The following is a 15,979-nucleotide window of genomic DNA, read 5'->3' as shown; positions in this document are numbered from 1 at the left end:
TTGAAATAACACAAGAACAATCATATTTCTCCTACGGATCGGCTGCTTATATTACGATTCTATGTAACTATTATTTTCTGTATTTTAAGAGGGAATACTCGAATACCAGTATCTCTTTCTCTATGTCACTGGCTGAACAAAGAGAAGTTATGGATGGATCTTAGGATAATGCACAATTCCCTGGTGTAGTCCAAGATCGTACACACATTCCTACCAATTTTCTGCATCCTTTTCCTTTATGGATATTCCATCTTTTTTATATAATAGGCCTACATTTAAATCTAGTAATTAAGTCTATCGATACTTCAACCTAACATTGGGATATAATCATTGTTGGATTCAATTTTCCATTTTGTACGATTTTAACCTAATAGTACTGAAAAACAAAGAAATGGAACTCACAAATATAACAGCGCCCAAAGGCAAACAAATGCAACGCGAAAATGTAGGATACGTTCATTTCGATGTAGAATATAGTGAGCGCAGTCGTTTTTAGACGTTGACTATTATCTTTGCAGCGGTATGGATGCTTTCCTTTAGTCATTTTGTAGAAACAATGTACCATCATAGACTTTACTCTGGTTAAATGAGGTGTCAGCTAGCCAAGTTTTAGTAATCGGTGATTATGAATGGTGCACATAAATTACATTTTAACCACGGCTACTGTTTAACCATCGTTTCGTAATCTATGATTACTGCGTTTTTAATCAATGTTGATGCACTTCGCCATTAGCCTACTTTCTGTATGGAACGATACTTAGACAGGCCAGTGCAAAGGATTTGAAAATGGAAAGTTCTCTCGTAACAATAGCATCATTTTTTCTTTGTTAAGTTTATTTATACATTATTTAACATCTGTGATCATATCGCGTGTTAGGATCTGTGGGTATACAGTAGGCAGTTGTTACTGTTGCTGAGTTCCTGCTTCTGTTGTATGTTGTAGATGGCTTGTGTTCATGTAACTGAATTCAGATTTTGATTAATGTTTATGATATTGGTGGTTGAGCCGATAATGAATCATGGTATGTAAATTGTCAATCCTGCGTTTTTATTTGTGACTGAGGGAAACCATGAAAAGCCTCAGTCAGATTGGCCGGCACGGAGTTTGAACCCGGGACCTTTCGAATAGGAGTCACAAACGCTACCGTCTGCGCGAGCTCGCATGTAATTTTAAAGCTACTATAACTCAGTACCGGATGTCTGGGACAAAAAGTATCAATAAAAAGTTTGTATCTCGACGCATAAGTCTGGGCGCAAAACCAGATGGCCCGGGTTCCAATCCCGGTTGAGTCAAATTACCTGCTTGAGGTTTTTCCGGAGTTTTCCCTCAACCCAATATGAGAAAATGCTGGGTAACTATCGGTGCTGGACCCCGGACTCATTTACCGGCATTATCACCTTCATTTAATTTAGACGCTAAATAACCTAAGATGTTGATACAGCGTCGTAAAATAACCTACTGAAAAAGAAATCAACGCATAATGCATGATATGATAATGCTGTTTGCAGGAAATGAGAGAGAAATTTTTCAAGTTTCGATGTTGGCATTACTGCAACCCGTGATAGATGACAGTGTTGTTGGTATACAACTGACAGTCAAAACTGATATTCTCTGTCATTTGCTGCAAATAATAATAATATTTCAATACATTTGTTATTTACTGAATTACAAAACTTTCTTACTGCTAGTTTCTGTCCTGGTCACTTCGTATTCAGTGGCGTAGCATGAAATTTTGAGCAGGGGAAGCTAATTCAAGTTGTCTTTCATGCAATAAGAGAAAACGTATTACAAAAATACAGTCTTAAAATAAATAGTAGTCAATTTCAAGTGAGCAGTCGAAGATTGGTTGGAACCTCGTAAGTTACACAAATAAGGTATGACCTCAAATGGTACGTAGTAAAATATGATTTCACGGTTTACACATATCTCTAACAAATAGACACGTATAGTATAACATTAGCTCACTCCCTGTCATAGAGGAATCACAATATTAACGGACAATATATACGTAAGTATGCGACTGTCTTTTGGTTGTGTCCTTCATTGACAGCAACTGAGTCGGTCATTTGTTTTTTAGATCACACTTTTGTTCGTAAGTCAATCTTTATAATGGAATTGTCCTAAAAATTAAAGTAAATTGGTGTCAGGAACTGTTATTTCACTCATTATTTATTATATCAGCCACAATGCACACTAACACTTCAACTGAACACAACTGACGAAAAGGGATAACTCGGAAACTACTTATTTTCAATGTCAAAGCTAGCTTCTTGCGAGCCTTGCGACCAGGGTAGGCCTAGTTTAGTTAGAAAGGGATGGAAAATCTGCGGGGTGGGTTACACAGAAGAATGAGTGAAAGAAACCAGTCTGCTTGGAAGCTGGTGTGTGCAGACTTCTTGTTTACTGCTGGATCACAAATCATCCTGAGCTGCCGCATCACAATATTTAACGCGTAAATACAAATTCTATTAAAATTAATAAATAATTTTGTCCATAACTGAAGGTTTATTATGAAATTATTATTATCTGAGGAAGCTGAGCTTTTTAGCTTACATTGACGCTACGCCACTGTTCGTATTATTGTCACTAATATGTAAATAATTACTATATTACATAACTTTTTACGGATGTTCTTCTATTTTGCTTTATTCTTTGTATTTTTTAATGGGGGGATTTAACTTCTGATCTTAAACACGACCTTGTAAAGAGACACAATAAATGAAAGCTGGTAATTGCAGTGGGAGTGTGAATTAACACGACATGAAATTGCATTTCTATTCTTTATAAACTGTTTTCTTCTAAGTCGCGGTATGTCACATTTCTCTTAACATAGGCACTAGACGGGTGATGTGGAAATCCCGTGACGTGGCCCGAGCAGGAAACCAAGGCTTCAAAACCACACTTCATACCATCATCCAGATTTTAACGTGGTTAAGTTACGGCTGGGGAATTTTGTTTTAAGTTCGCTCTTTTATAACGGGAATCGTAAAACTTCACAATATGATTCTGGACTTTACTTCCTTTCGAAGGAAGTCAATATAAACTTGATTTTCGGCATTGAAAATCGATGTTTTCGAAGGGGTTTAAACCCTTGAACATCAGGATAATGTCAGATATGACAACCACTACATCACAGAGAAAGATAGGCCTAGTAGTAGTAGTAGTAGTAGTAGTAGTAGTAGTAGTAGTAGTAGTAGTAGTAGTAGTGGTAGTGGTAGTGGTAGTAGTAGTAGTAGTGGTAGTAGTAGTAATAGTAGTTGTAGTAGTAGAAAGCTTATGTCGATAAATGTACCACGAATTTTGCATCATCTAGGGCCTACGTACGATGTTTGGGATTTCAAATGAAAGTTTAATATTTCTTTTGAATATGCTTTATTTTCCGAAATTGTATTTATTTATCCTCGCAATTTATGGATTTTCTCAAATTACCCAAACACTTTTTTATTTAATCTAAACTTATTACTTAAATTATTGTTCAATTTCTGAATTGAAGGGTTCAGAACCATAGTGGGCCAATTTTACTAAAACCGTAGAAAACAAGGGTTAAAATGAAGTTATTACCATAATTTAATGGAAACATATAGCAAGTAAAATAAAGTATACACATTAAAACTAAATGATATATCAATCTTCATTAAACTATGGTATTCACTTAACTTTAACCTTTGCTTTCTCTGTTTTTAATAAATGGCGCTTGGCCCACTATGTCTCTGAACCCTTCAATTATAGTTTTATAATTGTAATTTACAATTAAATCGCTTATATGTAAAATTACATATATCTACATTAATATTAAACTATTTACTGCTACTACAACAAATGAGAAGTGAAAGCTTTTCGTTTCCTGTGAAAATGCTCATTCGAGCATTTCCTATGTATTTACCATTATCTTGACTTCCCTTCAAAACCACATCATCAGCTCTGTGCTGTATAAGTTAAGTTGCGACGCTTAAATTACTACGTTACATAATTTCAGTTATGGACTGGTAGTGCCACATTACCAACTCACTTGGTGCACATTTAGTTCTAATTAATTTTTGCTAGAAAAGTGGTCATCATAATCTATTATTATGCCTTACATTCATATTATCGTTGCTAGGTACAAGGAGGTGTTTTAATTACTCGTTGTTCCTAGTAATAGTAACAACTGTCCACCGCTGTAACGGTTAGTACCGTGAAACGAGCGGGCCCGAGTTCAAATCCTGGTTGGGACAAGTTCTGGTTGAGGTTTTTTCCGAGATTTTGAAGCATAATTGCTGGGTAACTTTCGACGTTGGATTTAGGATTCATTTCGCTATCATAATTACACTTTCCTAGGTTTCGGGCTTGTTTCGATGTAGATTCGCCTGTGAGCTGCCACCTAACTTGGACTCGTTATCATTCGTTATTGGTGGTAGCGCTATGCGCCGTGGACTCATGGTAACTCGTGGGATCGTAGATGTATGTGTCCACCAGTTTGTTCTTGTACACTTGGTCAAAATGAAAGTGGCCGGCGTCTGAGAGACTAAGTTCGAAAAAAATGTTATGTTTTATTTAACGACGCTCGCAACTGCAGAGGTTATATCAGCGTCGCCGGATGTGCCGGAATTTTGTCCCGCAGGAGTTCTTTTACATGCCAGTAAATCTACTGACATGAGCCTGTCGCATTTAAGCACACTTAAATGCCATCGACCTGGCCCGGGATCAAACCCGCAACCTTGGGCATAGAAGGCCAGCGCTATACCAACTTTCCAACCAGATCGACACTAAGTTCGAATCGGGTATTTCCGTGAGCGCTCGGGACAGCCAGGCTTTGTTCCTAGTAGTTATAATGGGGAACACAACTATTAATCACTAAAATCTTCCGAGAAAAAAAAATCATATACGAGATTTAAAACAGACAGATCGTTCAGAGTGTTTAAACAGTGAATATTGTAACACAAACACTATGGTTCTCAAGTGGAGTATGACCATTGATCGTTACAACGCCGTTCTTACTGCAGTAGTACTCTTAGCGTAGTGGTAGAGCGTTAGCTACGTGTTCGTGAGGTTGAAGTTCAGGTCTTCGTGGAGCTACTAAACTTTTTTTTAAATGCATCAGTAAAAATATAACAGGATTTCGTCATGTTTTTATTCTTAGAATACTTTTCGCTTTATTATTTTTTTCGTGTTAATGCAGTAGAAACTTTTGACGCTAGATGGAAGTAACACTAAAGACAACAATTACGGACTTTCGTATTAAAAGTGCTGTGTTAATTATTTTATTAATCTCTGCTGCTTTACACTGTCTTGCCTAAGAAACATTCAGTAAATATGTTGACTGATAAATAATTGGCAATAATTAATTTGCAAGTTGTGCTACAGGAGATATGATTATTATACAGGGACATCATTTTATTTTTACTTCAATTTTTATTGTACCCGAGTTTTTGAATGTACTTCACTCCCACCCCTTCTACTAAGGAAGTTCCAACTCCACACAGAACCAAGACCGCAGATAGTAAGCAGTACTGAGTTACTGAGTATAGTACGTTCCAGAAATATGTTCGCGTTTTCCAGTGACGAAAGAGCTTTCAATATTGAATCATATTTTCGCACAGGTACTGTCCGTTTGCCACGTCGCATCCCGATTTCCCCAAACTGCTTCTGCTCGCCCCTCTGTAAAAGCTGGGCTGTCTTAGCTCTTTTCTGAAAACATTAATTTCTCTTAGGAATTGGACGTTTACGTAATATTATACAGCTGTTTAATTTAACTTAAATAAAAGGGCCTCGTTAAATAATTAACTGTCACGTGATTTCCTCCCTTTCTACAATCCTGCGGCATAACCACTTGGACGGACAGTAGATAGCATGTCTGAGTAATTTTATATTTTCGGGTCGGGCAGAAGTGAAGATTGAATTTACAGTACGTAGAGTAGGTACAGAATTATTTCAACATGAGTTACTAGTACGAAGGACGAAACTGGCAATTGGAATTAGATGCAATAGTCTGTAGTGCGATAGTATGCACAAAAGAACTGAAGCCTGTATCGAAATGAACGGCCACCATTTTCAAAATTGTGTTTAAATATTCATATTATGATTATTTTTCAATTTAACTTCTTTCTCTATATTGTACGCTAATGTGCTGTAGACAGTATAATATACACTGCATAATGAATACGTTCGCATGGATAACTCACTTCGTGAGTAAAAACACTTATTCTTAATACAGTACTGTACTTTGATTAAAGAAAAACCTAATGAAAATTATCAAACTCAAAATCGCGATATTTCCTAGTTTACGTAAATGGATGAACTACTTTTCTTCCTTCCTATACCTAGTAGAGTGATTTGTGTTTTACGCCAGTATCATCGAACTCCAGTCTTGGAGGGGGGAGCAAGCGGTGTTTCCGTTTCTCTAAAGGTATAGACAGGTTAGTATTAAAAATGTTAGTAAAAATAAAATGATGTCCCTGTACTAACCTAAATCCGTGACCATCAGGGCCTAAACGTAGTAATTGTAAACAAGAAGAAAAACCATAATTCTGATGACAAAATATATCCTCATTTCCTGGAATTATAACTACAAATTTTCACTAATTTTGTAATTATCTGTAAGTAACATGAAGTAACATAAGCAAAATTATTTGACTGTATTACACTAAACGAGTTGTAAAAAATTAAGTAAATGACAGAACAAAAAATTCTCTACGGAGATTCGAAGCATGCTGTGGAGGTAGCCCAAATCAGCGCCTTGTATTATGGAGTTAACTAAAACGGCGCACGGAGGTTTACGGTAGTGAACTGCGCGCTCACCCGAAGGGACTTAGAACATTTTAACTGTTCAAGAGGCCGACCAGTTTCATTTTGACCAAGTGTACAAGTAACAGACTCCCTTCAATGCTAAATACAGCAGCTCTTAGTTCGTGTTCTGGAATATCTGCCACAGTGTGTACGATGTAGTCCTTTAACTCATCAATTGTCGTAGGTTTGCTCAAGAACACTCTTTCCTTCATATGCCATTACATACTTTAACCTGCTGGGTTAGTATCTGGCGATTTTGCAGGCCAAGTTGTAGGAAAGTGCCAGAGCCATCTTCGGTTACTAGCCGGAGCATGGGTAGGTTTGGCAACGCTGAGTGGAGGCGGGCGGAGGCGAAATAAAGGCATGACGTTTGACGTTTTAGTGCTTTGATTTGTTGTCACATGTACATTTTCGACATTAATTGATAATAACTAAGTGCATATGAACAAGATTCAGTATATTGATGTACGTAATTTATTACGGAATCCGAAATTGTATTTTATTTGCGTTTCAGAATACCGCGTAAGTACTTGCATACAGCCACTTATAACTTAAAAAAATTAAAAGCATACGTGTTTTTTATTGATGGTACAAGGGAAAATAAATAAATAAAATAACGACGTACTTTCGCAATACCCTATTCCAATCAATTAACCATTATGTGGCTAGCAAATTGACAATTTTTGCCGCTTTACGTTGTTTCACCTCTGACGTGAAAGGTCTAGAATATCATATACATTTTAATTTAATGTGATAATCTGTCGTGCTTTTCTATAAATATTTCAGATGCCCAGGAAGCCAGTTTTAGTTTGAACCTCGCCAGTCACCATAACAATACTGTTATCCTAAATTATTTGTTATAAACGTTTAAAAATATAATTTTAAATAGGCCAAGACCAAGTATAAAGATCTATGAAAAACTGAAGAAACATACCTTCAACATAATACGCAACAAAACACATAATTATCTATTAAGTATGTGCCAATTAGCGTAAACTCGGTGAACTTTAAATCATGTAAATACGAAGTGAAAAGAAACATGTTTATAACTAAGAAATAATATTAATAAACAAACCTTGAAAACCAACAAAGTAAGTGTACGCATCTACAAATTATAGACCTAGGTAGTTCTGACGTATAGCAGGCATTCCGAATCTTCAACAAAACTGCAACATTTATGGGATCACAAAACAGCTGTTTACAATGAACTTGAGAATCAACGGCGTAACTTTATTGATATAGCAGGCGAGACCCAACAATTTGGCTAGAATTCTGATACACCACAAACCACAAGTAAGACTATAAAAATGTAGTTTATACAATATTTAATATTTAGAAGAATCGTCAATCACTTTGTCATTAATAATAACCGTAAAAATTGCTAAAGACTGCAGCCATATTTTCATTTATTGACTTGTTTTTATCGCCAACACTAGTGTATCATAGACCTCCGCTTGACAGTTAATTACAGTATTGCCGACGTATGGCTCCGGCTTGTAACTGAAGAAGGCTCTGAAAGTGCCTACTTGAAACACGGCTACCATAGCAATCAGAAACAAGCAAATTCGTTGTCATGGTGATGCAAAATATCTCATTTCTTGCGTAATAAGCCATTGCCAGAATTTTTAAGATTGTGTAAAACATATGAGCAATTATATTTATCTCTTGATTTGAAAAACTCTATATAATGATTTATTAAACGTCATATTGGATAAAATATTGTTTGCCACCCAAGGGTAAACAGATTTAATGTAAGCCTTGGGCGCTAAATATTGCATTCGCGAATACAATCATACTTTACTCTCTTGTGGCATAGATTACTATTATTTTAGTCTCATAACGAAAAAAAAAAAAAAACAGAATCTCTAGTAGGTTACTGTAGGCCATGGATCGATTTTAAGGTTAATATTGTAGTAATAGCACTCTGTTTCCATGGTAACAAGTGATATTATATAATAGAGGGGGCCATGAAGTGTGCGATAAAGTTACTTTTTGCTGTGGTCGTAAATAAACAATATTATGAAAAAATGAACAGAGAAAAATAAAAAGAATCTATACTAATAATAAATCTGTAGCCGAAATTTTTCTGGTAATTTTCGATTTTCCAAAAATAATTGGTCCTAACATATATAATTAAGCACCCTGAAACCGAAAATCGTTTTTTTGAAATTTTTGTTTGTATGTCTGTCTGTCTGTATGTTTGTTACCTTTTCACGCGATAATGGCTGAACGGATTTCGATGAAAATTGGAATATAAATTAAGTTCGTTGTAACTTAGATTATAGGCTATATGGCATTCAAAATACATTATTTAAAAGGGGGGTTATAAGGGGGCCTGAATTAAATAAATCGAAATATCTCGGTTATTATTGATTTTTATGAAAAATGTTACATAACAAAAATTTCTTTAAAAATCATTTCCGATAAGTTTTAGCCTTTGAAAAATTTTGATAGGACTGATATTTAATGAGATAAATGAGTTTTAAAATTAAAATAACTGCCATCTAAGGCCTGTAATGAAATAAACAAATGACTTCGTCTATAAGGGGCCTTGGTCAACAACAATCGAAAGCTATGAATCATAGCCTACAGAAAATGTTTCTGTGTTCGTATGAAGCAATATCGGAAGCTAAATTAACCGATTTGTATAATTAATTATTATTTCACCATTGGAAAGTGTAGTTTCTTTATATGGACATAATGCTATAATGTTATTACAGTAACTTGTGAGTGAATTGAGGACAGGTAAGATTAAAATAGCTTCTTATACACAGAAAACTTGATAGGCTATTCTGTGTATTCGTTTCTTGTATTTCTTAAAATAATGTTTATCTCAGAGAATTAACGACCAACGAGAGTGTATTGATTTAGTATGCAGTAATACGTTAGCTTAGCATTTCATTATTTTATAATCCAAATTTTAACTATGCTCAATTGAATCGAGCTAAAATACATAAAATACATATGCATTAAATGCAATGCAAAAAATTTGGGTAATGAGCCAAGCAGATTATGTTGCGTTGTTGTAAAAGTTGTTCCTCCTGAGATTCAAGAGCCCCCATAACAAATTGAAAACATACTTATCGGGGTACATCCGCTATAAACACTTTTTTATATAATATAATATAATATAATATAATATAATATAATATAATATAATATAATATAATATAATATAATATAATATAATATATTTAAGTTATTTGAAGGGTTCAGAACCATAGTGGGCTAAGCGCCATTTACTGAATACGTAGAAAACAAGAGTTAAAATTAAGTTATTACCATAATTCAATGGAAACATATAACAAGTAAAATAAACTATACACATTAAATGTAAATGATGTCAATGTTCATTGAACTATGGATGCATGTAATAAAAATTAAGAAACATGTTAAAGGAATTGTCATTGCACCAAATGAGTGCTCTGTGGACCAAAATGATTCCATTTTAATTATTTCAATATAATTTAAATTAAGTAACATATTAAACGATGTATCCTTCTATCAAACACGAATGTTCCCTGGATCAAATGTCCTATTTTAATTATGTAATTACTTTATATTTATTTCTAATGGGTGCAGCGGAGCGCACGGGTACGGCTAGTAGGTTTTATAATGCGAGATAGGCCTATTTGTTCATGTTTCTCCAGTCAGAGTTACACAGAGCTGGTAAATTTGTTTTAATGATACTTTTAAAGATAGTGCGTAACATGTGTCCGAGAATGAGAAAAGTAAATAATTACTTCTGTAATGAGAGACACGTAAGTTTCTACTGTCGAGAGTTGCACAGCGCTAGGTTACATGTTTACTATAGGCTACCATGCGGTATTTGTTCTCTGAAACTACATTCGGACATGGGTTCGAATTCCTTTTGGACTGGTTACCTATTTGCGTTTTTTCGACTTTTCCTCAACTGTGAGGCGAATATCGTGTAATCCAATGGTACATTTTTGGACTCTTTTGCCGAAATACTACCTTTCTATCACCATTTCCTCGGCGTGCAGTTGATATGTAGTCATTAAATATCCGATGACAATACACATACAACGAACATGCAATATACAGAATGAACAATAACTATGAAATATTGCTAATAACTTCTTAAATTTTAATTTTACAAAAAAAAAAAAAAACTTTTATACAAAAACTGTTGGAGATAAACCATACAATATTAAGCCAGTGTTCGAAAACAGTTAGTTATTCAGACATATAGGGTTTGCCAGTAAATTATTTTTTAAAGGCATCCCATATTAAAATTTACATATTCCGAATCTCCATTAAATTTTACGCATGAATGCTTAGACACTTTACTCATTCTCCCGTTTCTTGTCTCTTAACTATTTATTAAACTTGATTCGTGGACTTCAAATTTGACACAAATAAGTTTGTAAAATCATGTTGAGTAGATCATAAAACTAAATAAAACACTGTGACTAACCAAACTTTGTCACAGATGCACAAAATGAGAACCATTCACAGCCATACAGCCGAACAGTAGCTATTCCGGTCTATCCAGTGATTTTAAATACAGTAATAGAGACTGCATTTGTAAAAGAGATACGTCAATAGGCCTAATCAGTGATGATGATGATTATGATGATGATAATAACCAAAAATAAATGAAACTTAAAAATTAAGGTGATCTGCTAAAAACTTGTGTTTGAAAAATACAGTCTGATCCGTTTGGGTATGGATAATATTAATTTATTATTATAAAGCTATTATGATAGTAGGAAAATTTTCTTGCTGGTTATATTATGATTAAAAGATGGGAGTTTCCATATATGACAATCAACAATGCATAATCTGAAAGGACAAATGAAAATCGTAGATGATTAAAATGGCCACTATAAATCAACAGCGGGCACAATGTGTTCTTTGGTATGCTAAATTTGAGAGTGTTAAAAGAGTTCGCAAGGAATTTCGATGTATGGTGTGCGTTATGTACCTAAATACGATTCCATAATGTTGTGATATCTAACATTTGTAGAAACAGGTTCTGTGTTAAAAAAAAAATATGCAGGAGGTCGCAGGCGAAACCCAGTACGAGAAGCAGCTATCTCTTGGCTTGGTCCCTAAAGTCTCCAGATCTAACCCCCCGACTTCTTCGTGTAGGGCTTTGTTAAATACATTGTGTATTCACAGGAACCCAGGAACATTGATGATCTGAGAGTAAAAATTACTCAAGATTTTCAGCAAATCACCCCTCTTATGTTACAAGACATGGGCTGAATTGCATCACCGTTATGAGTTGTGCAGGGTGCGCAATGGGGGTCATGTTGAGCTCTGAGGAATCTCCCATCTTTCAGTGTTGTATGCACAAAGTGTCAATAAATAAAGTTCAGTAGTAAATGTTTTACTAGGTTTAGAAGTAAACCCCGAAAAGACGAAGTATAGGCTACGATTATGTCTCGTGACCGGAATATTCTACGAAATGGAAATATAAACATTGGAGATTTATCTTTCGAAGAGGTGGAAAAATTCAAATATCTTGAAGCAACAGTAACAAATATAAATGACACTCGGGAGGAAATTAAACGCAGAATAAATATGGGAAATGCGTGTTATTATTCGGTTGAGAAGCTTTTGTTATCTAGTCTGCTACCAAAAAATCTGAAAGTTAGAATTTATAAAACAGTTATATTACCGGTTGTTCTGTATGGTTGTGAAATTTGGATTCTCACTTTGAGAGAGGAACATAGCTTAAGGTTGTTTGAGAATAAGGTGCTTAGGAAAATATTTGGGGCTAAGAGGGATGAAGTTACAGGAGAATGGAGAAAGTTACACAACGCAGAAGTGCATCCATTGTATTCTTCATCTGACATAATTAGAAACATTAAATCCAGACGTTTGAGATGGGCAGGACATGTAGCACGTATGGGCGAATCCAGAAATTCATATAGAGTGTTAGTTGGGAGGCCAGAGGGAAAAAGACTTTTGGGGAGGCCGAGACGTAGATGGGAGGATAATATTAAAATGGATTTGAGGGAGGTGGAATGTGATGATAGAGACTGGATTAATCTTGCACAGGATAGGGACCGATGGCGGGGTTATGTGAGGGCGGCAATGAACCTCCGGGTTCCTTAAAAGCCATTTGTAAGTAAGTAAGTAAATAAGTAAATATTTTACGGTGTTTTTACTTTATCGAAACCCAAACGGATAGAAAAAATCAAAAGCCAAAAACTTTTGAAAGTTCAAAAGTTAGATGTTATTAGTCCTTGACATAGTAAACATACTCTTAAAATTTGGTTGAACGAAATTAGGCTATTAGGAAAAAAGTTGTCATTTTGAGTGGTGTGTCCCCTTAAGGTATGTATTAACGTTTTGGAGGAAAATCTACATTTTTTAACCAACCTTTTTAAGATATCAGACAACATATGAAAGTAGACTAACATAACCATATATCAGAAACTTCAATTTCACTTTTTGATTCCTTAAAAAAAAATGATTAATTAAAAATTATTCTATTTCTTCAAAATGCCATATATTTTCTAAAAATTACTTAATTTTGAAATTTCTTTCACTGAGTTATTGCTGTTTATGCGTACAATGCTCCGTACTAGGATTTTGCAGCTAACATTATTACAAAGAAAATTTTAGTCATAAAAACGCCATTTCAAACGTTAATACATACTTTAACAGGCTCTCCTAAATCTTGACTTTGATCGGTTTGAAAAAAAAATAAAAATATGCAGGCACTAGGAGCGTCAAATTTGTTTTTTTTTTTTTTTTTTTTTCAGATTTTGTTTCATAACTTGTCATTTTGAGTTAGACCAGTTTGGAATACACTTCTTCAATTATCCAAGCCCTAATCATGATGTATATTGGTGGTGGTGGTGATATTGATGATGATGATGATGATGATGATGATGATGATGATGATGATGATGATGATGATGATGATGATGTTAAAAGTTTTAGGAATAATAGGATTTGTGTGCAAAATTAATAATATTTGTGAAACTTGAAAGAAAAACTATGTTTAATGCTACGAAGAACTCCATTCACACCTGCAATAAATGTCTAGTTTTATAGTCTGTAGCTGAAGTCTGCAGAATGTTGTTACAAGTTAGGTTTATTACGTTTGTCAAAGATACTCATAACAGCAGTCATAACTTACTGTACGTACTAACCGGTTTTCTGGGCAGCAGCAGTGTTAAGCCAGGAAGCAGCGAAGCAGGTCGTAATTAAAATGCACGTCAATACATTCCGCATACACACTGTCCTTCCTCTTATACACACATCACTTAATTCACACATAACGACTGTATAATGTCTTCCTTCCTTCGCGTTCCTCAGATGTGACAACCTTCACAGATACTCTCTACATAATTCACAACAATGGTTTCATTTACCACGTCTGTAGTCACTTGTTTTGTGCTTCTGTCACTAAAACTCACACCGCAACCAAAGTCTAGCAAGCCGTGACTGACTGGAACGAAGTTGTGCGATGCTATTTCATACCTGAGGGCATCTGACTTTACTGCTATGTTCAACAAGGAAAAAGGTCACGTGGGATTCTTGGAGCTTAGTTCACATGATTAACAAACAATGTTGTAACACTACTTCATAAAAAAGGAAGCAGAACTTGCTGTTTTCGTTTGATCCTTCGGGTTACAAAGAATAGCATCGGTATCCAGTAGGTATACTCAATGACTGAAGCAGGTCGTTGCGTTGGTCGGGTGTTCGTTGCCAGTTTATGTCCTGTAGGCCCTACTGTCCTACCTGAAGGCTGAAGGTTGCGTAAACCTCACGTTATCCAAATCTCATCACGTTTCTGTATAATTTATGAAAAAAGAACATAATTTGGAGTTCAGTAAACAGTAATGGTTATTATTATGAGTATTCTAGATGGATGGATACTTATGTTAATGTATTTTTATTTTAGTAGGTTATTTTACGACGCTTTAGAAACATTTTAGGTTATTTAGCGTCTGAATGAGATGAAGGTGATAATGCCGGTGAAATGAGTCCGGGGTCCAGCACCGGAAGTTACCCAGCATTTGCTTATAATGGGTTGAAGGAAAACCCCGGAAAAAACCTCAACCAGGTAACTTGCCCCGACCTGGAATCGAATCCAGGCCACCTGATTTTGTGGCCAGACTCGCAAACCGTTACTCCACAGGTGTGGACTAGGTTGGTGTATGATAGATAGGGTAAAGTTTGGTAATACCATGATACGAGTAATATTGTAATAGTTCTTTTTGAAAATTTATTACAGTTTTACTGAGCGAGATGAAGATCGGTTTTTTGAATCAACGTATTAGGCCTAAGAGAATGTTTGTGGACAAGTTTCTGCACAAAACCGGTCCTTCTCTCGCTCAGTAAAATTGTAAAAAAGTCTCAAAAGGAACTATCACAATATTACTCGTATCACAGTTTACCAACCTTTACCCTAATATTGATAAGATAATAACCGCCATTTTGTAACTTAATGTTAAAAATGTGTCCAAAATTAATCAATATGTAAAACATGAGATCTAGATTTCAGCATTTCTTACATGAAATATAAAACACTTTCTTATTAATATTTATTAATATACTGAAGGTAGTTGATTTTAAATAATATTGATATCTATTTGTTACTCTGTAATTTGCCATTTATAGCTTCATTTTACATCTTTTGGTTACGATATCTATATTTATCTATTTTCCATTTATTTTTATTTTGTACTTTTCATTTATATCTATATTTGTGTCTTTTATTTAGGTATTCTCATTATCTATTTGTCTGTTTTTTTTCTTTTATCATTTGTATTTAGGCTACACTTCTATCTTGCATTTGTACCTGTTTTATCTCTTTTTTCATGTTATCTCCAATTTTATGTTCTAAGCAAATATTTGTACTGTCTATTGTAATTGGGGCTTTGCCCTGTTATAGACATAAATAAATAAATAAATAAATAAATAAATAAATAAATAAATAAATAAATAAATAAATAAATAAATAAATAAATAAATAAATAAATAAATAAATACGTAAGTAAGTGCAGTAAGTAAGTAAGTAAGTAAGTATGTAAGTAAGTAAATAAGTAAATAAATAAATAACTCTAATACAATAAAATATTAATTGACTCACTAATGTTAGCTTCACCAAAACGTTTGAACAGAGCCACTTTTTTCAGTTGACTATGTATGCGGAAAATAAATGACGATCGCAACGCATGTTTTATAGTACCGTGTAGAATTTTCATTTTGAAATTTTGGCAAAAA

At 34.5% G+C, this 15,979-nt stretch overlaps 1 protein-coding gene across 3 annotated transcripts in view; it reads right to left on the bottom strand.

Moving 5' to 3' along the window:
- Positions 1-14,240, bottom strand: part of LOC138703022 (venom protease-like) — a 59,256-nt gene extending 45,016 nt beyond the window's left edge. Inside the window, exon 1 of one of the 3 annotated variants that reach the window (XM_069830525.1) lies at positions 13,900-14,240. In XM_069830525.1, the coding sequence (XP_069686626.1) occupies positions 13,900-14,026 (127 nt within the window). In that variant the 5' untranslated portion in view covers positions 14,027-14,240. The remainder of the gene's footprint in view (positions 1-13,899) is intronic. The other 2 variants (XM_069830526.1, XM_069830527.1) reach the window with 2 other exon arrangements.
- Positions 14,241-15,979: the final 1,739 nt, after the last annotated feature.

This window comes from Periplaneta americana, chromosome 7, assembly GCF_040183065.1.
Source record: "Periplaneta americana isolate PAMFEO1 chromosome 7, P.americana_PAMFEO1_priV1, whole genome shotgun sequence".
In the NCBI taxonomy this organism is placed as follows: domain Eukaryota; kingdom Metazoa; phylum Arthropoda; class Insecta; order Blattodea; family Blattidae; genus Periplaneta; species Periplaneta americana.
Note: the sequence above shows the minus strand (reverse complement) of the source record. Positions and strands in the feature narration are given on the sequence as shown.